The sequence below is a fragment of the Rhinoraja longicauda genome, chromosome 38 (genome assembly GCF_053455715.1).
Source record: "Rhinoraja longicauda isolate Sanriku21f chromosome 38, sRhiLon1.1, whole genome shotgun sequence".
NCBI lineage: Eukaryota > Metazoa > Chordata > Chondrichthyes > Rajiformes > Arhynchobatidae > Rhinoraja > Rhinoraja longicauda.
In genome coordinates, this window is record NC_135990.1 from 15731320 (window position 1) to 15753622 (window position 22303).

Below are 22303 nucleotides of genomic sequence, written 5' to 3' on the forward strand. Positions count from 1 at the left end.
ATGGGTATTGAGTAACCTTGATCCTAACAGAGAGCGTCACAGCTTAGCCGAGACTGCCTCAGCTCCACATTCTCTCACTAATGCTCCCAGTTAAAAGGGAGAGGCATGTGGCACCAGTCAACAGTCGGGTCCACATCTGATTTTTCCATCTCGACACAACATCAACAAGTCCCAGTGCTGCAAACAATGCGCGTCTAACTCACGCCCCAAGTCTAGACTGGCCGATGCAATCAATCGCAAGGAAGGATCACTGGACAAACATCGCGATAGAGGTCATCTTCGTGCTTTTAGTTCAGGGCACTCGGCCAAACAAAACAGCAGTCAGAGAAGCTCAATGTGTCCAGGGGCTACTGGTTTCAACATTCACGTTAACCTGGCTACGCCAATCTGCACAACCAAATTGAAATAGAAGAAAATGAGACCCAGATGTAGTTGCTTTTTAAAGAGGAGAGCGGAGAGAAAGGCAAGAGGACAGAAGGCTACAATATTTGGGAACGGGAACACACACACAACTTGCAAGGGGTCTGCTGGCATCAAAGGTGATTTTGGCATTTATACTGTATGCTTGGTTCCCAACACTGACAATGGTTCTCCAGTCGGCAGTCCAGATTAAACAAGTCCACACAGCATAGTCCTGTATCTCCATTTTCTGTCACAATGGTCAACATGAGCCAACTGGGCTTGGGCGGGTACGCAGGGGGGGGGGGGGGGGGGGGAAGAGCGAAGCGAGGGGGTGGGCTGGGGATGGCACTTGTGTATCTGCCCACCTCTCTCTCTCTCTCTCTCTCTCTCTCTCTCTCTCTCTCTCTCTCTCTAGGAAGACCAACAGGCAATCTGCAAACAGCGAGCTCTCGGCAGCAGCAGCAGCAGCAGGTGGAATTATTTTCGAGGCTGATCAACAATGTGCTTTCGGGAAAGCAAAGAAGGTTGCCCTAAGGATGCTGCAGTCTGTCATTTTAAGTCCATCAAAGCAGCGAACAGCGGAAGAAGCTGCTTTTCTTTGATTGGTTCTTGGCGGTGATTTTAACCTGTCCCCCGCCTCCAGGAGAGCTGTTTTCATTCTAGAAACAGAAATGTATTGTTACAAACGTCCAAAGACAGACTGGTAAACAGCATTCATAAGATTTGAAGACGTTAAAGATGCAGCGGGGAAACAGGCCCTTCTGCCCATCAAGTCCGCGCCACCCAGCGATCGCCCCGTACACTAACACTGTCCCACACACCGGCGACAATTTTATAACTTACCAAAGACAATTGACCTACAAACCTGCACGTTTTTGGAGGGTGAGAAGAAACTGGAGCACCCGGAGAAAACCCACGCGGTCACGGGGAGAACGTACAAACTCCGTACAGACAGCACCCGTGGTCAGGATTGAACCCAGTCTCTGGCGATGCAAAGCAGCAACTCTACCGCTGTGCCCTTAATTTGTCTTATCACACTGCTGCTGCATATCCCAAAACCCTGAACCTTCTCAAGGCCATCCCTGTGACATTTCAGTCACTTAGATTAAGAAATGATTGCCAACCAGATTTACTCTCTTGCCCATTGTTCCGTTGGTGCAGGGTGGAACGAATGGGCAATTGAAGAAAATGAAACCAGGATGTTGCCAGGACTAGAGGTTTACGAGGATGTTGCCAGGACTAGAGGGTCTGAGCTACACGTACAGAATAGGTTTAGGCTGGGACTCTATTCCTTGGAGCGCAGGAGGATGAGGGGTGATGGCACGGTGGCGCAGTGGTAGAGTTGCTGCCTTACAGCGAATGCAGCGCCGGAGACGCAGGTTCGATCCTGACTACGGGCGCCGTCTGTACGGAGTTTGTACGTTCTCCCCGTGACTTGCGTGGGTTTTCTCCGAGATCTTCGGTTTCCTCCCACACTCCAAAGACGTACAGGTTTGTAGGTTAATTGACTGGGTAAATGTAAAAATTGTCCCTAGTGGGTGTAGGATAGTGTTAATGTGCGGGGATCGCTGGGCGGCGCGGACTCGGTGGGCCGAAGGGCCTGTTTCCGCGTTGTATCTCTAAATCTAAAAATCTTCTAGAGGTTTATAAAATTATGAGAGGAACAGATCGGGTAGATGCACAGAATCTCCTGCCCAGAGTAGGGGAATCGAGGACCAGAGGACATAGGTTTAAAGTGAAGGGGACAAGATTTAATAGGAATCTGAGGGGTAACTTTTTCACACAAAGGGCGGTGGGTGTATGGAACGAGCTGCCAGAGGAGGTAGTTGAGGCTGGGACTATCCCAACATGTAAGAAACAGTTAGACAGGTACATGGATAGGACAGGTTTGGAGGGATATGGACCAAGCGCAGGCAGGTGGGACTAGTGTAGCTGGGACATGTTGGCCGGTGTGGGCAAGTTGGGCCGAAGGGCCTGTTTCCACACTGTTTCACTCTATACAACTCTAAACAAATGATTTTGGGAATCACAAATGCACAAGTCCATTACAGAGATTTTCCTGAAAAGTTGTCAAATGGTTTACAATGCAACAGGGTGAGGGATCAGTGGCCTTGCCCCCCACTTGGCAAATCCACAGGCAACCATTCAAACATCAGACGATCCTTTTTCCGGGAAGCACAAAATCTACTTAGTACAAGTTGGATTACTGCAGCGTTTAAGTTTAATTATAGGATTTCTGATGAAGCACAATTCCAACAAAGCTTTGCCCACATTGTTTTCTCTAGCATGCACAAGGATATTTGTAAATGGCAGTCTAATTTAAACCAGAGTTGAATAACTTTGAAAGGCAGCATGGTGGCGCAGTGGTAGAGTTGCTGCCTTACAGCGCCAGAGACCCGGGCTAGATTCTGACTACTGGTGCTGTTTGCATGGAGTTTGTATGTTCGGCCCAACTTTCGGCTAGCTACACTAATCCTACCTGCCCGCACTTGGTCCATATCCCTCCAAACCTGTCCTATCCTTTGTACCTGTCTGACTGTTTCTTAAATGGTGGGATAGTATGACTAGGACTCTTAATGATCTCAACATTGAGAACACTTCTCTATTAAGAGCTTGGCATGATGCCAACTCACGAATGAGATTTACCAGTCTGACATTTCCTCGTAGCTCACTACACGCGAGTGGGACTGTTGAACACGGCTACATGGCATTAGATGAAGGGAGGGATCCTGCCCTGTGTGGCTACCCTGCATAAACAATAGTGCAAGGATTCATCCTAGCACCACCAGTACTTACGGTTGCCAACTATCTCACTCCAAAATACAGGACAAGGTGACGTCACCGCCCCATGTGACCTCACCCAGCCAGCGGCCACGTGCTTCTGCTCCACCAATGGCGGCCGCCCGGGCCAGGAGATGGGTTGCTACACAACCTCCATTAAGCGAACACACTCTGTTAGCCTACACTGTCAGGGGGTATGGGGAGAAGGCAGGAACGGGGTACTGATTGAGAATGATCAGCCATGATCACATTGAATGGCGGTGCTGGCTCGAAGGGCCGAATGGCCTCCTCCTGCACCTATTGTCTATTGTCCCGGCCGACAGCGGCCGCCATTGGTGGAGCGGGCCCAATACGTGCGTGACAAGGGCAGTCCCTTGTTGGGACAGACTAATTGAGCCCAAAATACGGGATGTCCCGGATAATGCGGGACAGTTGGCAACCCTACCCATACTTTACCTGAGCTTTCACAGTTTGTGAGTTGCTTTTCTGGTACACAACAGTAAAAAGGTAGAAGCCTGTTCTATACAATCCACAATGCCATGATTGTTTCCTTTGGTGTCACCCAGCACTGGAGTATGAAGGCCTGAAAGTCTCACGCTGCCATGTTACAGCAGAGAAAGATCCCAGGAATGAGTGGGTTAACATACGTACGGTGACCGTTTGTGGGCACTGGGCCTGCACTCGCTGGAGTTTAGAAGAATGAGGGGGGACCTCATTGAAACGTACAGAATAGTGAAAGGCTTGGATAGAGTGGATGTGGAGAGGATGTTTCCACAAGTGGGAGAGTCTAGAACGACAGGTCATAGCCTCAGAAGGCGGCACGGTGGCACAGCGGTAGAGTTGCTGCCTTACAGCGAATGCAGCGCCGGAGACTCAGGTTCGATCCCGACTACGGGCGCCGTCTGTACGGAGTTTGTACGTTCTCCCCGTGACCTGCGTGGGTTTTCTCTGAGATCTTCGGTTTCCTCCCACACTCCAAAGACGTGCAGGTTTGTAGGTTAATTGACTGGGTAATATGTAAAAAATTGTCCCTAGTGTGTCTAGGATAGTGTTAATGTGTGGGGATCGCTGGGCGGCGCGGACTCGGTGGGCCGAAGGGCCTGTTTCCGTGCTGTATCTCTAAATCTAAAAAAATTAAAGGGGGTACCTTTAGGAAGGAGATGAGGAAGAATTATTTAGTCAGAGGGTGGTGGAACTATGGAATTCAATGTCACAGAAGGCTGTGGAGGCCAAGCCAATGGATATTTTTTACAGCAGAGATAGATTCTTGATTAGTGCGGGTGTCAGGGGTTGTGGGGAGAAGGCAGGAGAATGGGGTTAGTAGGGAGAGTTGGATCAGCCTTGATTGAACGGATGGACCGAATGGCCTAATTCTGCTCCTATCACTTATGACTAATTTGAGAAAGGACATCCTTGCTATTGAGGCAGTGCAACGTAGGTTCACGAGGTTAATCCCCGGGATGGCGGGACTGTCATATGGGGAAAGATTGGAAAGAATGGAATTTAGAAGGATGAGAGGGGATCTTATAGAAAAGTATTAAATTATAAAAGGAGATGCAGATGCAGATACAAGCCAGATGCAGGAAAAATGTTCCCAATGTTGGGGGAGTCCAGAACCAGGGGCCACAGTCTAAGAATAAGGGGTAGGCCATTTAAAACTGAGATGAGAAAATACTTTTTCACCCAGAGAGTTGTGAATTTGTGGAATTCTCTGCCACAGAGGGCAGTGGAGGATATTCACTGGATGAATTTAAAGGAGAGTTAGATAGAGCTCTAGGGGCTAGTGGAATCAAGGGATATGGGGAGAAGGCAGGCACGGCCTACTGATTGTGGATGATCAGCCATGATCACAATGAATGGCGGTACTGGCTCAAAGGGCCAAATGGCCTCCTCCTGCACCTATTTTCAATGTTTCTCTGTTTCTATGACCTTATGGGCAGTCAGGAAGAGTAGGTAGAAGGGGCCGTTAAGCTTGTCAAGCACTCCCAGAAGAAACACCTCTCAGCATTTCTTAAGACAATAACTGCAGATGCTGGTACAAATCGAAGGTGCTGGAGTAACTCAGCAGGTCAGGCAGCATCTCAGGAGAGAAGATGGCTGAGCACCACATTTCTACAAGAGCATCTTACACCCCCAGAAACATTTACGTACCATTTTCCTGTTGAGCTTTGTCATGATATCTCGTGCAAGTGTGATAAATGCCTGCAACAAAAGAAACAAGCGACTGTGGTTATCATGCACCTGTGCGTTTTGAAATGGAGCCACTTTTAGTATGAACCCCAACTCCAAAATAGATACAGCTTCCTGACTGATTAAAGATTGCAATGCAACCTCTGCAAGGTTGCCTGCCTGCACACAAGCACAAATATCACGCACAGTTTCATCGGTGGTCAACTTCATGTGTGCACTGTTCCCTTTGACAGCATCACTTCCTGAAACGTCTTGACGGGAACACTCCACTCTAACGTGCAAGTCATTTAGAGAAATCACTATATATAAGAAAATAACTGCAGATGCTGGTACAAATGGAAGGTATTTATTCACAAAATGCTGGAGTAACTCAGCAGGTCATGCAGCATCTCGGGAGAGAAGGAATGGGTGACGTTTCGGGTCGAGACCCTTCTTCAGTCTGAAGAAGGGTCTCGACCCGAAACGTCACCCATTCCTTCTCTCCCGAGATGCTGCCTGACCTGCTGAGTTACTCCAGCATTTTGTGAGAGAAATCACTTTTATATGCAAGCACAAAGCTGAAAACACTGAAGGCTTTCACCTTCCAGAATCCCAACCAATTTTACCCAAAGATTCCAAACGTTGGCATTTCCGAAGAAAAACAAAAGATGAGAATAATCTTGATTTAAAAAAAAAAATCAAGTCACACACACTAGTATGAAGAATAAGTGTTCATAAGTGATAGGAACAGAATTAGGCCATTCGGCCCATCAAGTCTACTCCGCCATTCAAAGAATCCCCCATTCAAGGATCTAAGAATAAAGGGGAGGCCATTTAAAACTGAGGCAAGAAGAAACTTTTTCACCCAGAGAGTTGTGAATTTGTGGAATTCTCTGCCACAGAGGGCAGTGGAGGCCAAATCACTGAATGAATTTAAAAGAGCTCTAGGGGCTAGTGGAATCAAGGGATATGGGGAGAAGGCAGGCACAGGTTACTGATTGTACATGATCAGCCATGACCACAATGAATGGCGGTGCTGGCTTGAAGGGCCAAATGGCCTCCTCCTGCACCTATTTTCTATGTTAATCATGGCTGATCTATCTTTCCCTCTCAACTCCATTCTCCTGCCTTCTCCCCATAACTCCTGACACCTGTACTAATCAAGAGCTAATATTTTTAGATTTTTAGATTTAGAGATACAGCGCAGAAACAGGCCCTACGGCCCACCGAGTCCGCGCCGCCCAGCGATCCCCGCACATTAACACTATCCTACACACACTAGGGACTATTTTTACATTTACCAAGTCAATTAACCTACAAACCTGTACGTCTTTGGAGTGTGGGAGGAAACCGAAGATCTCGGAGAAAGCCCACGCAGGTCACGGGGAGAACGTACAAACTCCGTACAGACAGCACCCGTAGTCAGGATCGAACCTGAGTCTCCGGCGCTGCATTCGCTGTAAGGCAGCAACTCTACCGCTGTGCCACCATGCCGCATTTAAGGTTGAATATATCACAAAATGCTGGAGTAACTCAGCGGGTCAGGCAGCATCTCTGGAGAGAAGGAATGACGTTTCGGGTCGAGACCCTTCTGCATCAGTCTGAAAATGGGTCTCGACCTGAAATGTCACCCATTCCTTCGCTCCTGAGGTGCTGCCTGACCCGCTGAGTTACTCCAGCATTTTGTGATACCTTCGATTTGTACCGGCATCTGCAGTTATTTTCCTGCACAATATTTAAGGTTGATAGACATTGATGCTGCCTGCCTGACCCACAGAGGTACTCCATCTCTGTGTCTATCTTCGGTTTAAAGCAGCAACCATTAAACCTGCAGTTCCTTCCTACACGTAGTATTTGCCAACTTTTCCCCAGTTGTTCTGATGCAAGGCAACTGACCTGAAACACTAGGTGGTGTCTTTTCAAAGGCTTTCTGATCTGCAAAGTACAGCCAACATTTTGTTTCCATTTCACATTTTCAACTTCCACCATATTTTGCTTGTGTGTCATTTTGGTTTTCAGAGGTCATTGGGTACAGCTATATTTCAAACTGAGGGTTGCAAATTTTACTTGTATACAACCCGGAGCTGAAGTGTGATTCCATCAACGTCACCCATCCCTTCTCTCCAGAGAGGCTGCCTGACCCGCTGAGTTACTCCAGCACTTTGTGTCTACCATCATCTTTCACGATGAGTACTCTGTTCCAGATTAGATTTCCTACCTGACAGTTATAGAAACTAAACTTGCAGCTATAGACACTTAAACTGGAGCAAAAAAATATTTTTTAATGTTCTCAAAGACGATTAATTTAAAATGTGCTGCATATAATTTATGTTGGGTGGCATAGTGACACAGCTGCCTCATAGCCCCGGAGAACCTCGTTCGACCCCAACCTCAGGTGCAGTCACAAGCTCAAGTTATAGGAGTAGAATTAGGCCATTCCGCCTATCGAGTCCACTACGCCATTCAATCCTGGCCGATTTCTGCCTCCTAATCCCATTTTCCTGCCTTCTCCCCATAAGGCAAGAATTTGTCTATCTCTGCCTTAAAAATATCCACTGACTTGGCCCCCACAGACCTCTGTGGCAATGAGTTTCGCAGATGAACTACTCTCCCACATAGGAGATTGGTGGGCAAAATTAGAGCACATGGTATTGGAGGTAGGGTACTGACATGGATAGAAAGTTGGTTGACAGACAGAAAGCAAAGAGTGGGGATAAATGGGTCCCTTTCAGAATGGCAGGCAGTGACTAGTGGGGTACCGCAAGGCTCGGTGTTGGGACCGCAGCTATTTACAATATACATCAATGACTTGGATGAAGGGATTAAAAGTACCATTAGCAAATTTGCTGATGATACAAAGCTAGGTGGCAGTGTGAACTGTGAGGAAGATGCTATGAGGTTGCAGGGTGACTTGGACAGGTTGTGTGAGTGGGCGGATGCATGGCAGATGCAGTTTAATGTGGATAAGTGTGAGGTTATCCACTTTGGTGGTAAGAATAGGAAGGCAGATTATTATTTGAATGGTGTCAAGTTAGGAAAAGGGGACGTACAACGTGATCTGGGTGTCTTAGTGCATCAGTCACTGAAAGGAAGCATGCAGGTACAGCAGGCAGTGAAGAAAGCCAATGGAATGTTGGCATTCATAACAAAAGGAGTTGAGTATTGGAGCAAAGAGGTCCTTCTGCAGTTGTACAGGGCCCTAGTGAGACCGCACCTGGAGTACTATGTGCAGTTTTGGTCTCCAAATTTGAGGAAGGATATTCTTGCTATTGAGGGTGTGCAGCGTAGGTTTACTAGGTTAATTCCCGGAATGGCGGGACTGCCATATGTTGAAAGACTAGAGCGACTAGGTTTGTATACACTGGAATTTAGAAGGATGAGAGGGGATCTTATTGAAACGTATAAGATTATTAAGGGGATGGACATGTTAGAGGCAGGAAACATGTTCCCAATGTTGGGGGAGTCCAGAACCAGGGGCCACAGTTTAAGAATAAGGGGTAGGCCATTTAGAACAGAGATGAGGAAAAACTTTTTTAGTCAGAGAGTTGTGAATCTGTGGAATTCTCTGCCTCGGAGGGCAGTGAAGGCCAATTCTCTGAATACATTCAAGAGAGAGCTAGATAGAGCTCTTAAGGATAGTGGAGTCAGGGGGTATGGGGAGAAATCAGGAACGGGGTACTGATTGAGAATGATCAGCCATGATCACATTGAATGGCGGTGCTGGCTCGAAGGGCCGAATGGCCTACTCCTGCACCTATTGTCTATTGTCTCCGATTAAAGAAAGTCGGCCCGCTGCGGACCTTTCACCGTCTGGCGCGGCATGGAACGTGGCAACTACAACAGCCTGACCACGGGAGAAGACAGCAGGGGAAGAGAAAAGACATCCTGGCCTTCCATCACAGTGAGGAGGTGACTGGAGGAGACTCACTGTGATGGATGTTTCTTTTTGTTTGGTGTTGGTTTGTGATTGTGTGTGTTATTGCTTATTTTTATTGCTCTTGTTGTTGGACTGTGGGTAATCTTTCATTTCACTGCACATTTATGTGTATGTGACAAATACAATTGACCATTCCTCCTCGCCTCCTTTCTAAAAGAGCGCCCTTCAATTCTGAGGCTGTGACCTCTGGTCCTGGACTCTCCCACCAATGGAAATATCCTCTCCACATCCACTCTGTCTATGCCTTTCATTATTCTGTAAGTTTCAATGAGGTTCCCCCTCAACCTTCTAAACTTCAGCAAGGTACAAACTCCGTACAGACAGCACCCGTAGTCAGGATGGAACCCGGGTCTCTGGTGCTGTAAGGCAGCAACTCTACTGCTGTGCCACCATGTCTCCCTGTTATTGGCAAGACTAGCCATTAATCTGAACCTCAATTGCTGGGCTATTTCAGGCTCAGTTAACAGTCAAGCATACTGCTGTGGGTCTTGAGTCACAAGGACAAAACCAGATTCAAGAAGGATATCTGTCCTCAAATACATGAATGAACCAGCAACTGCTAGCTTCAGTCAAAAGCAAACTGTTTGAGGAACTCAGCTAATCACAGATAGCTACATGCATTTTATCCTCAATAAAGCGGATCCCCAATATAGAAGGGATCTTAGAGACATATAAAATTATGAAAGGACTGGAAGCTAGCCGTAGCAGCTGCGGCATACCTGCAGTCCATCTGTCTTTGTGTTTTTATGTTGTTTTTTTGTCTTGATTGTAGTGTAATGTGATGTGGTTTTTTGGTGTTGTGTACTATGGGGGGGACGGGAACTGTAAATGTAAAACTGTCTCTTCCCAGCGGAGACGCGACCTTCTGGGCCGTGTCTCCGTTCCCGCTGCGGCCTACCATCGGCCATGGACCTGGAGCTGGCGGCCTCCAGCTGGGACTCGCCTGTGGAGGCTCCGGCTGCGTGGACGTCGGAAGCTTGCAGCCCCCTGGGTGGGGGCCGACATCGGGAGCTCCGGCAGCGGCAGCATCTTCGCCCGTGCTTGGGTCGGCCCGCTGCGGATCTTTCACCGTCCGGCACGGCCTGGAACGTGGCAACTTCAACAGCCTGACCGCGGGAGAAGACGGCAGGGGAAGAGGAAAGACATTCTGGCCTTCCATCACAGTGAGGAGGTGACTGGAGGAGACTCACTGAGATGGATGTTTCTTTTTGTTTCTTTCTATTTGGTGTTGGTTTATGATTGTGTGTGGTGTTATTGCTTATTTTTATTGCTCTTATTGTTGGACTGTGGGTAATCTTTCACTTCATTGCACATTTATGTGTATGTGACAAATAAACTTGACTATTGACAATGTTGGGGGAGTCCAGAACCAGGGGCCACAGTCTTAGAATAAAGGGGAGGCCATTTAAAACTGAGGTGAAAAGGAACTTTTTCATCCAGAGAGTTGTGAATTTGTGGAATTCTCTGCCACAGAGGGCAGTGGAGGCCAATTCACTGGATGAATTTAAAAGAGAGTTAGATAGAGCTCTAGGAGCTAGGGATATAGGGAGAAGGCAGGCACGAGCTACTGATTGTGGATGATCAGCCATGATCACAATGGATGGCGTTGCTGGCTCAAAGGGCCGAATGGCCTCCTCCTGCACCTATGTTCTGTGTTTCTACGTTTCTAAAGATATTTGTGTCTCATGGTCCCCAACGCTGTATCATAATCATGATGCTATCATCGTCTCATGGCGCATATATAGAACTGGAGGTTGACAAAAAAATGGAGTCATAACATCACACATAGCCAGATTTCTCCCGAAAGAAATTGTTGAAATAACCAACAAGTTTTCAGACGAACACAAACCTCCGCAGTCATTGCACAAATGTCCCCGACTCCACAAGTGAATATGAATTTGCCCAGCTGCCTCAGGTAAGCAGTTTGGTAAATCAACCAATGTTCCATTACATCCATCTGCTGCTTACTTATCTGCCCTATATTTCAAAGGAGTTCACCCAATACTCAATAACTTGTCCACTTCAATGATACCTCTTCTATTTGTCATTCACTGTCTCCTACCTTGGTGCAGACACTATGAAGTCCTTTCCTTTCCTATCCCTTTCTCTATCTGAAAACGTCACCGGCTCTAATTTTTCGGATGAAAGATCAGCATGAACTGCTTCATTGTTTCACCACCTGCAGATGCTGCCTGTCCAGGCAGAAATAATGAGCAGTTCATGCTGATCTTTCATCAAAACTACTCGAGACGGTGAGGTTTTCAGACAGAGAAAGAGGAGGACATCATAGTGTCCATAAATATTTGTTCTAATTTCAGAATTTTTGTAACAAACTCATTTTCAATCTAAATTGGAACGTAGAACAGTGCAACACAGAAACAGGTCCATCATGCCCATGCCAAATAGGATGCTAAATTAAACATTGGCTTTAATCTTGCCCCCCTGATATTAAAGCTAAGCCCTCTAATGCATAAAGATAGGCACAAAAAGCTGGAGTAACTCAGCAGCTCAGGCAGAATCTCTGGAGAAAAGGAATCGGTGATGTTTCGAGTCACCCATTCCTTCTCTCCAGAGATGCTGTCTGTCCCACTGAGTCACTCCAGCTTTTTGTGTCTATCTTCGGTTTAAACCAGCATCATCTGCAGTTCCTTCATACACTCCTAGTACTTGACATTGCTATCCTGGGGAGAAGATGTGTACCCACTCAGTGGTTACCAAGATAGACATAAGTTTGCAATTTGTTTTCCCTACACAGTGGTTAGCAAGTTCAGGCTACACAATAAACAAATACATTTACTTGTACATTAAATCAGTGTGCACAAATTTCCCCTGGTTTCTTACCTCTTCAACGTTTATGCTGGATTTCGCACTGGTTTCCAGGAACTTAATCCCATAATCTATCGCTAACTATTGGGAAAAAGTAACAATAAGCATTAGTCAAAAGAAAAATACACCTGAACAATTAGTCTTAAAAAAAGGGAACCATTTTTGCTGCCTTACCTTCTCCCCTCGCTCTTTAGACACCTGCCTTTTCTCATTCATGTCACACTTGTTTCCCAGGATCATCCTTTCCACATCTGAAGACGCATGCTGGAAAATAAAGATCAATTACTCCAGCATTTTGTATCCCGCCGAGTTACTCCAGCATTTCGTGTCATGCTGCCTGACCCGCTGAGTTTCTCCAGCATTTTGAGTCATTTTGAGTAGGCTATTTAGAACGGAGATGAGGATGAACTTTTTCAGTCAGAGAGTGGTGAAGGTGTGGAATTCTCTGCCTCAGAAGGCAGTGGAGGCCAGTTCGTTGGATGCTTTCAAGAGAGAGATGGATAGAGAGAGCTCTTAAGGATAGCGGAGTGAGGGGGTATGGGGAGAAGGCAGGAACGGGGTACTGATTGAGAGTGATCAGCCATGATCGCATTGAATGGCGGTGCTGGCTCGAAGGGCTGAATGGCCTCCTCCTGCACCTATTGTCTATTGTCTATTGTCTATTGCTGCCTGACCAGCCGAGTTACTCCAGCATTTTGTGTCAACCTTCGATTTAAACCAGCATCTGCATTTTTTCCCCCCTACATAAATGATTGTTTGTTGGGACTGAATAAATTAACTGCATCCATTTCAAACCTTTTGGGATTCATACCTGTTCAGTACTGCCTTCAACCACTGAAGGTCACCTCACCTACTGTCTCCTTTCTCTGTTCATTTATTTATTTACTTATTTATCTATTTATTAATTTCCCTATGTTCTCAAAATCTCTGTAAAGCGTCTTTGAGTATATGAAAAGCGCTATATAAATAAAATGTATTATTATTATTATTATTATACCTGAATAAGAGTATATTTTAGCAACCTTATTGTTCAGCTTTCCATCTCGGAATACAATGACTTGAAAGCATAAGAAAATAACTGCAGATGCTGGTACAAATGGAAGGTATTTATTCACACCCTGTCTGAAGAAGGGTCTCGACCCGAAACGTCACCCATTCCTTCTCTCCCGAGATGCTGCCTGACCTGCTGAGTTACTCCAGCATTTTGTGAATAAATACTTTCAAATTGAAACCATTGCTGTATTGTTATCATTGTGCTATTATTGTTTTGCGTGTGTGCCTGTGTATATGTACGAGCGCTTCTGTGTGCACGCGTGTGTATATGTACGAGCGCTTCTGCGTGCACGCGTGTGTATAGGTACGTGCTTCTGTGTGCGCGCGTGTGTATAGGTACGTGCTTCTGTGTGCGCGCGTGTGTATAGGTACGTGCTTCTGTGTGCGCGCGTGTGTATAGGTACGTGCTTCTGTGTGCGCGCGTGCATGTGTATATATACACACTGGATTTTTTTTCTTGTTTATTATATTGTTGACAGTGCACCATGTTTACATATTCTGTTGTGCTGCTGCAAGTGAGAATTTCATGGTTCTATCTGGGACACGTGACAATAAAATACCCTTGATCGGCGCCCCACAAAAACCCAGCAAAAGAAATGGCTCAGCACACCGATACAAACCGTAGTGATGGCCGCAGAAGGCAATTTTCAATGAAGCAGCAATGACCTGTGAAATGAGGTCTGTGACACCTCGGACTTCCACAGAACACAGAACGTAGAAAATAATAGTTAGACACAAAATGCTGGAGTAACTCAGGCAGCTTCTTTGGAGAGAAGGAATGGGTGACGTTTCGGGTCGAGACCCTTCTTCAGACTGATGTCAGGGGAGGGGGCGGGACCCGCCCCCTCCCCTGACATCAGTCTGAAGAAGGGTCTCGACCCGAAACGTCACCCATTCCTTCTCTTACCCCCTCCCCTGACATCAGTCTGAAGAAGGGTCTCGACCCGAAACGTCACCCATTCCTTCTCTTATCCCCTCCCCTGACATCAGTCTGAAGAAGGGCCTCAACCCGAAACGTCACCCATTCCTTCTCTCCAAAGATGCTGCCTGTCCCGCTGAGTTCCTCCAGCATTTCGTGTCTATCTTCGGTTTAAACCAGCATCTGCTGTTCCCTCCTACTTAGAAAACAACGGCACAGGAACAGGCCTATTGGCCCACAGTATCGGTGCCGAATAAACTAATTCCTGCTCTTAAACTAGTCTCATCTGCCTGCACATGATCCGTATCACCGCAACCCCCTGCATTTCCATGTGCCTAACCAAAAGTCTCTTAAATGTAACCATCTGCCTCGAACCCTGGCAACATGCCCCAGGCACCCACCACCCACTGTGTAATAAACTTGCCAAGGGCATCTCCTTTCAACCTTGGCCCTCTCGCCTGAAAGCTATGCCCTCTAGTCTTCGCCATTTCCACCCTGGGAATAATGTTCTGACTTGAATCAAGTTTCCTCATTGTCACTGCAGTGTTGCTTAACAACGAAACTCCGGCGCACACTGCCTGAGCAGAGCTCAAATGTACACGGTAAAAAATAACAATAAAATAACAGTCAGAGTGAGAAAAATAAAAACTATTCATATACTCACGTGCACACACTGTGACACGCACGCACACTCGCACACACACACACAGATTCACACACGCATACACATTATAGAAACATAGAAAATATGTGCAGGAGTAGGCCATTCGGCCCTTCGAGCCTGCACCGCCATTCAATATGATCATGGCTGATCATCCAACTCAGTATCCTGTACCTGCCTCCTCTCCATACCCCCTGATCCCTTTAGCCACAAGGGCCACATCTAACTCCCTCTTAAATATAGCCAATGAACTGGCCTCAACTACCTTCTGTGGCAGAGAATTCCACAGATTCACCACTCTCTGTGTGAAAAAAAACTTTCTCATCTCGGTCCTAAAAGACTTCCCCCTTATCCTTAAACTGTGACCCCTTGTTCTGGACTTCCCCAACATCGGGAACAATCTTCCTGCATCTAGCCTGTCCAACCCCTTAAGAATTTTGTAAGTTTCTATAAGATCCCCCCTACGTATGCCTATGTATGCACCCTTATCAGAATATAAGATATTGCACAGAATTGTATTATAAAAATAAATATTATAAATGAATATATCAGCATTGCACAGAGCGGCATTGCACAATACTATCAGTATTGTACAGTATAAATATTGTCAATGGGGGGTATCGCAAAATGCTGGAGTAACTCAGCGGGTCAGGCAGCATCTCTGGTGAGAAGGAATGGGTGACGTTTTGGGTCGAGACCCTTCTTCAGACTAGGTGGCCCTAGCTACTCCCACCCATACATAGGTCTAAACAAAACCTCTACGATCTTGTCAATGGGGGGTGTGCTTTCAGTGCAGAGTTCAGTGTGGTGATGGCCTTAGGGTAGAAGCTGTTTGTCAGTCTTGTGGTGTGTGCTGTGATGGACCTAGACAATAGACAATAGGTGCAGGAGTAGGCCATTCGGTCCTTCGAGCCAGCACCGCCATTTAATGTGATCATGGCTGATCATTCTCAATCAGTACCCCGTTCCTGTCTTCTCTCCATACCCCCTGACTCCGCTATCCTTAAGAGCTCTATCCGGCACTCTCTTGAATGCATTCAGAGAACTGGCCTCCACTGCCTTCTGAGGCAGAGAATTCCACAGATTTACAACTCTCTGTGCGCCAGGCAGCATCTCTGGAGAGAAGGAATGGGTGACGTGTCGGGTCGAGACCCGAAAATCCATCCATTCCTTCTCTCCTGGGATGCTGCCTGGCCCGCTGAGTTACTCCAGCATTTTGTGTCTACCTTTGATTTACACCAGCATCTGCAGTTTTTTTCCTACTTATAATCCATATTGTTATTTAAATTGGAATCTCTCTTCCAACTCTGGGCAAGAACAGTGAGCAAATAAAAAGCTTTTTTTTTCGTGAATGTGTCCCTTTGTTTTGTTGTTGGTAACAGAGATGTTAGCCAATGCATAGTATAAATACTTCTTTGTGACCCATTGAACTCTGATATTCAAAATGTGGACAGAAAACCAACAGTAAAAACCACTTGGTGCAGATTGCAATGAGCGACTCCAGAATAAATGCCTCTGCTCTGTTTAAAACTCTAAAGACTGAATTTAATTTATCTGAAACAAAAATTATAAGAAAATAACTGCAGATGCTGATACAAATCGAAGGTATTTCATATCATATCATATATATACAGCCGGAAACAGGCCTTTTCGGCCCTCCAAGTCCGTGCCGCCCAGCGATCCCCGTACATTAACACTATCCTACACCCAATTTATTCACAAAATGCTGGAGTAACTCAGCTGGTCAGGCAGCATCTCAGGAGAGAAGGAATGGGCGACGTTTCGGGTCGAGACCCTTCTTCAGACTGATGTCAGGGGGGCGGGACAAAGGACAAAGTTGAAGTGCTCAGCCACCAGCAACTCCCGGTGGCCGAGCACTTCAACTCCCCCTTCCACTCCCAGTCTGACCTTTCTGTCATGGGCCTCCTCCAGTGCCATAGTGAGGGCCACCGGAAATTTGAGAAACAGCACCTCATATTTCACCCAGTGAAATAGTGCAGCCCAGTGGTATGAACATTGACTTCTCCAACTTTAGATAGTTCCTCTGTCCCTCTCTTCCCCTCTCCCTTCCCAGATCTCCCTCTATCTTCCTGTCTCCATCTATATCCTTCCTTTGTCCCGCCCCCCTGACATCAGTCTGAAGAAGGGTCTCGACCCGAAACGTCGCCCATTCCTTCTCTCCTGAGATGCTGCCTGACCTGCTGAGTTACTCCAGCATTTTGTGAAAAAAAATTAGATCAGAGCAATCAACTACTAACTGGTGATAGACACAAAATGCTGGAGTAACTCAGCAGGACAGGCAGCATCTCTGGAGAGAAGGAATGGGTGACGTTTCGGGTCGGGACCCTTCTTCGGACTGATGTCAGGGGAGAGGAAGATACATAGATAAGGAAGTGTAAGGTGCAAATCCAGGACAAAGGGGATGGAGATCAAGGAAAATGTAGAATAGATCATTGTTGGCTGGGAGAAGGTAACAACAAAGCAAACAGAGATAAAATGTAGTCGGAGACAGTAAGACTGGTCGGAGAACTGGAAAGGAGGAGGGGTGGAGAGAGAGAGAGGGAAAGCAAGGGTTACTTGAAGTTGGAGAAGTCAATGTTTATACCGCTGTCCCAAGTGAAAAATGAGGTGCTGTTCCTCCAATTTGTGCTGGGCCTCACTCTGACAATGGTGGAGGCCCAGGACTGAAAGGTCAGTGTGGGAATGGGAGGGGGAAGGGGAATTAAAGTGTTGAGTAACCGGGAGATCAGGGAGGTTTATGCGGACTGAGCGGAGGTGCTCAGCGAAACGATCCCCGAGCCTGCGCTTGGTCTCAGGACTTGTTCATTACCCTCAGCTTGGGTAACATCTTTGCATCACCTCCCCCATCCTGGCAAGCACCCACAGCAGCACACAGTGGGGGTGGCTATCAGCAGCCCCTAGCAAGCCTCTCGATATTTGAAGATAGACACAAAATGCTGAAGTAACTCCGCGGGACAGGCAGCATCTCTAGAGAGAAGGAATGGGTGCCGTTTCGGGTCGAGACCCTTCCTCAATATTTGGTTGTCTTTACTCCCATTTTGTTTGGTTTGAAGATACAGCGTGGAAACAGGGCCTTTGGTCAACCAGGTCCGCACTGACCAGCGATCCCCACACACTAGCACTATCCCACACATGACAATAGACAATAGGTGCAGGAGGAGGCCATTCGGCCCTTCGAGCCAGCACCGTCATTCAATGTGATCATGGCTGATCATTCTCAATCAGTACCCCGTTCCTGCTTTCTCCCCATACCCCCTGACTCCGCTATCCTTAAGAGCTCTATCTAGCTCTCTCTTGAATGTATTCAGAGAATTGGTCTCCACTGCCTTCTGAGGCAGAGAATTCCACAGATTCACAACTCTCTGACTGAAAAAGTTTTTCCTCATCTCTGTTCTAAATGGCTTACCCCTTATTCTTAAACTGTGGCCCCTGGTTCTGGACTCCCCCAACATTGGGAACATGTTTCCTGCCTCTAACGTGTCCAACCCCTTAATAATCTTATACGTTTCGATAAGATCCCCTCTCATCCTTCTAAATTCCAGTGTATATGCCTAGTCGCTCCAGTCTTTCAACATATGACAGTCCCGCCATTCCGGGAATTAACCTAGTAAACCTACGCTGCACGCCCTCAATAGCAAGAACACGATGGACAATTTACAATCGTGTCAAGTGGATCTGACCCACTGAGTTCTTCCAGTGTTATTTTGTTTGGTGAAGTGGATAGAGAGAAACTCTTCCCATTGGCAGAAATTAAAGTACAAGACACAGATTAAAGGTGAACGGCAAATGAAACAGTAAAAAGGATGTGGTATTTTAAAAACTGCCTTTATTTGGTCTATGATGCATTGTTACTGTAGTATTGGAGGCAGAATCATTTGCAGCGTTAAAAAGGGAACAGGATATGCATGTGAAAGGAAAGAAGTTGCAGAGCTCTTGCGAGACGGAGTTTCTTCCCACAGGCCATCAGGACTGTTAACTCTCATATCACCAGGGACTAATTTAGTTTACTGTATTAATTTATTTTTTGTGTTCATTTTTTTTTTTCTATTCTGTTTTGTAGTTTTAGCACAATCCGCAGGCGTTGCCACTTTCATTTCACTGCACATCTTGTATATTTATGTGACAAATAAACTTGACTTGACTTGTCTGAAGATGGGTCTCGACCCGAAACGTCACCCATTCCTTCTCTCCCAAGATGCTGCCTGACCTGCTGAGTTACTCCAGCATTTTGTGAATAAATTGACTTGACTTGACTTGAGAAAGGTGTGGGAGTGGGACTGAACCAGATTGCTCACACATTCACTATTCTATAGGCAAGAACACAGCACGGATTTGTGAGACACACAAACTGGTCACTGTCGTGATATACCCTGATTTGGCTGGTGCATGCAAGATTTGAGTCCGTAAAGAAAGTTATTGAGAGGCTGAATGGTCCGAGTTTTGAAAGCGTGACAACAAGGTGCACAAAAACCCAAACAAAAAATGATACAAAATGCAAGAGTAACTGAGCAGGTCAGACATGGCCAGACTAAAGAAGGGTCCTGACCCAAAACATAGAAAATAGGTGCAGGAGGAGGCCATTTGGCCCTTCAAGCAAGCACTGCCATTCATTGTGATCATGGCTGATCATCCACAATCAGTAGCCCGTACCTGCCTTCTCCCCATATCCCTTGATTCCACTAGCCCCTAGAGCTCTATCTAACTCTCTCTTAAATTCATCCAGTGAATTGACCTTCACTGCCTCCACATCATTATCCGTGTTCTCTTGGAATGCTGCCTGACCCGCTGGGTTTGTGTCTTTGTTTTGGTAAACCAGCATCTGTCGTTCCTTGTTTCTCCCCTCCTACCCCCATTTCATTGACATTCCTTCTTCTTGCTTCACCATTGTCGTCTCTTCAATCCCATTGTCTCACAAGTTGTCATTTCATCTCTGACCTCAAGTCCAAAACCATCTGTCTAACACAAAGTCCCCTCACCTGCATCCACCCTTTACCTGCCAGGCTTTGTCCTGCCCCTCCTCGCTTCCAGCTCCCCCCTCCCTCCCCCAAAATCATGCTGAAGAAGGGACCCTACCCAATTCGTCACCTATCCATCATCTCTAGGGATGCTGCCTGACCTGCTGGGTTTGTCTCTTATTTTAGTAAACCAGCATCTGCAGTTCCTTGTTTTGGTTCTTGGTCCTCCAAAATATTCCAAATGGAATTTAAACTGGAGGTGGCGGAGTATGGACTTAAGCAAGAAGGGCTTCTTGGAGAAGAAGAGCTGCCTTAAATGTAGTTGCGTCTGGTTGAATAACTATGGCAGGGTGAAGTCTGTTCCATGCTTTAATTGTGCAAGGGAAGAATGAATTGCTATACACATCTGTCTTGATAGCTGGTATCTCAAATTTAATCGAATGCCCTCGTCTACTACTGATAGGCTTGGGTTAGGTGTAGATGTGGTCATCTTTGTCGAGCTGACCATTAAACATTTTGTAAAAACAGGTCAAACGGTTGGTCTTGGAGAGTGTTCCACCCCAATGAATTTAGAAGTTTGGTAACACTCGCTTCTCTCTCAAAGGTATTGGGAACAAAACGAGCTGCTTGTCTTTGGGCTCGTTCAATGGAAGAAATGTTTTTATTTGTGTATGGATCCCATGTATATGGTTTCTACAAACAAGTCTGATAGTTTTTTCTGTCATCAATTTGTCTAACCCTACATTTATGTAATGCTAAAGATAGATTCAGAAGTGCTTTCTACAAGTTACCTGGCCCACTGGAAATCTATAGGCAGCTTACACCCCAGCGGTATGAATATTGACTCCTCTAACTTCAAGTAACCCTTGCTTTCCCTCTCTCTCTCCACCCCCATTTCCTAGTTCTCCGACCAGTCCGACTGATTACATTTTATCTCTGTGTGCTTCGTTGTCACCTTTTCCTAGCGAACTATGATCTATTCTACATGTTCCTTGAGCTACATCTCCTTTGATGTCTCGTCTTCACACCTTACACTTCCTTATCTCTGTGCCTCCCTCTGCCCTGACTCATAGTCTGAAGAAGGGTCTTGACCCGACACGTCACCCATTCCTTCTATCCAGAGATGCGTATTCCATCATTTCGTGTCTATGAACTGGAAAACTATATTGGTTAAAAAAAGGTGTCCAAGTCACGATGCAAAAATCCCAATACCGTGACAAGTGTTTCGTTTATTCTGCAGTCAGCATCTTTGTCATAGGCCTGCCTCTAGCAAGATGCCCAAACATGACATTTTAGCTGATGTTGGCACATTTCCCAAGTTATCAATGTGTGAGACTATTTTTTGATCTTTCAGAATATGAAATTCAAACTATGCCAACAAATAATCATGGAGCAAAGAAAAATACTAATCAAAACAATACTGGTTTTCATTTAAAAAAGTGGTCTAAAAGTTGTATAGGAAAAAAACTGCAGATGCTGGTTAAAATCGAAGGTAGACACAAAATGCTGGAGTAACTCAGCGGGTCAGGCGGCATCTCGGGAGAGAAGTCAAGTCAAGTCAATTTTATTTGTATAGCACATTTAAAAACAACCCACGTTGACCAAAGTGCTGTACATCTGATTAGGTACTAAGGAAAAAAATGAAACATACAGTAGCACGCAAACAGTTCACAGCGCCTCCTCAATGAGCCTCAAACGCTAGGGAGTAGAAATAGGTTTTGAGCCTGGACTTAAAGGAGTCGATGGAGGGGGCAGTTCTGATGGGGAGAGGGATGCTGTTCCACAGTCTAGGAGCTGCAACCGCAAAAGCGAGGACCAAGGGTCTCGACCTGAAATGTCGCCCATTCCTTCTCTCCCGAGATGCTGCCTGACCCGTTGAGTTACTCCAGCATTTTGTGTCCACCTTTAGTCTAAAGGTTGTATGGCAGACCTAGTCAGAACCATCTGAACTACGAACTGAATCATTATAACCAATAAACAGCCCAACAAGTTCATGCTGGTTTAATTTAGTTTAGAGATACAGCGCGGAAACAGGTCCTTCGGCCCACCGAGTCTGTGCCGACCTGCGATCCCTGTACACTAACACTATCCTACACACGCTAGGGACAATTTAACCAAACCAATTAGCATACAAATCTGTACGTTTTTGGAATGTGGGGGGAAACCGGAGCACCCGGAGAAAACCCACGCAGGTCACGGGGAGAACGTACAAACTCAGTACAGACAGGGCGTGCAGCGTAGGTTTACTAGGTTAATTCCCGGAATGGCGGGACTGTCATATATTGAAAGACTGGAGCGACGAGGCTTGTATACACTTGAATTTAGAAGGATGAGAGGGGATCTTATCGAAACATATAAGATTATTAAGGGGTTGGACACGTTAGAGGCAGGAAACATGTTCCCGATGTTGGGGGAGTCCAGAACCAGGGGCCACAGTTTAAGAATAAGGGGTAGGCCATTTAGAACGGAGATGAGGAAAAACTTTTTCAGTCAGAGAGTTGTAAATCTGTGGAATTCACTGCCTCAGAAGGCAGTGGAGGCCAATTCTCTGAATGTATTCAAGAGAGAGCTAGATAGAG

At 46.2% G+C, this 22303-nt stretch overlaps 1 protein-coding gene across 1 annotated transcript in view; it reads right to left on the bottom strand.

Moving 5' to 3' along the window:
- Nucleotides 1-728: 728 nt before the first annotated feature.
- LOC144610998 (ras-related protein Rab-8B) overlaps nucleotides 729-22303 on the bottom strand; it is a 99213-nt gene continuing 77638 nt past the window's right edge. Inside the window, exons 5-8 of the mRNA XM_078430082.1 lie at nucleotides 12290-12379; nucleotides 12131-12196; nucleotides 5335-5385; nucleotides 729-1061 (exon numbers count right to left, since the gene is read on the bottom strand). Of these exons, the coding sequence (XP_078286208.1) occupies nucleotides 966-1061; nucleotides 5335-5385; nucleotides 12131-12196; nucleotides 12290-12379 (303 nt within the window). The 3' untranslated portion in view covers nucleotides 729-965. The remainder of the gene's footprint in view (nucleotides 1062-5334; nucleotides 5386-12130; nucleotides 12197-12289; nucleotides 12380-22303) is intronic.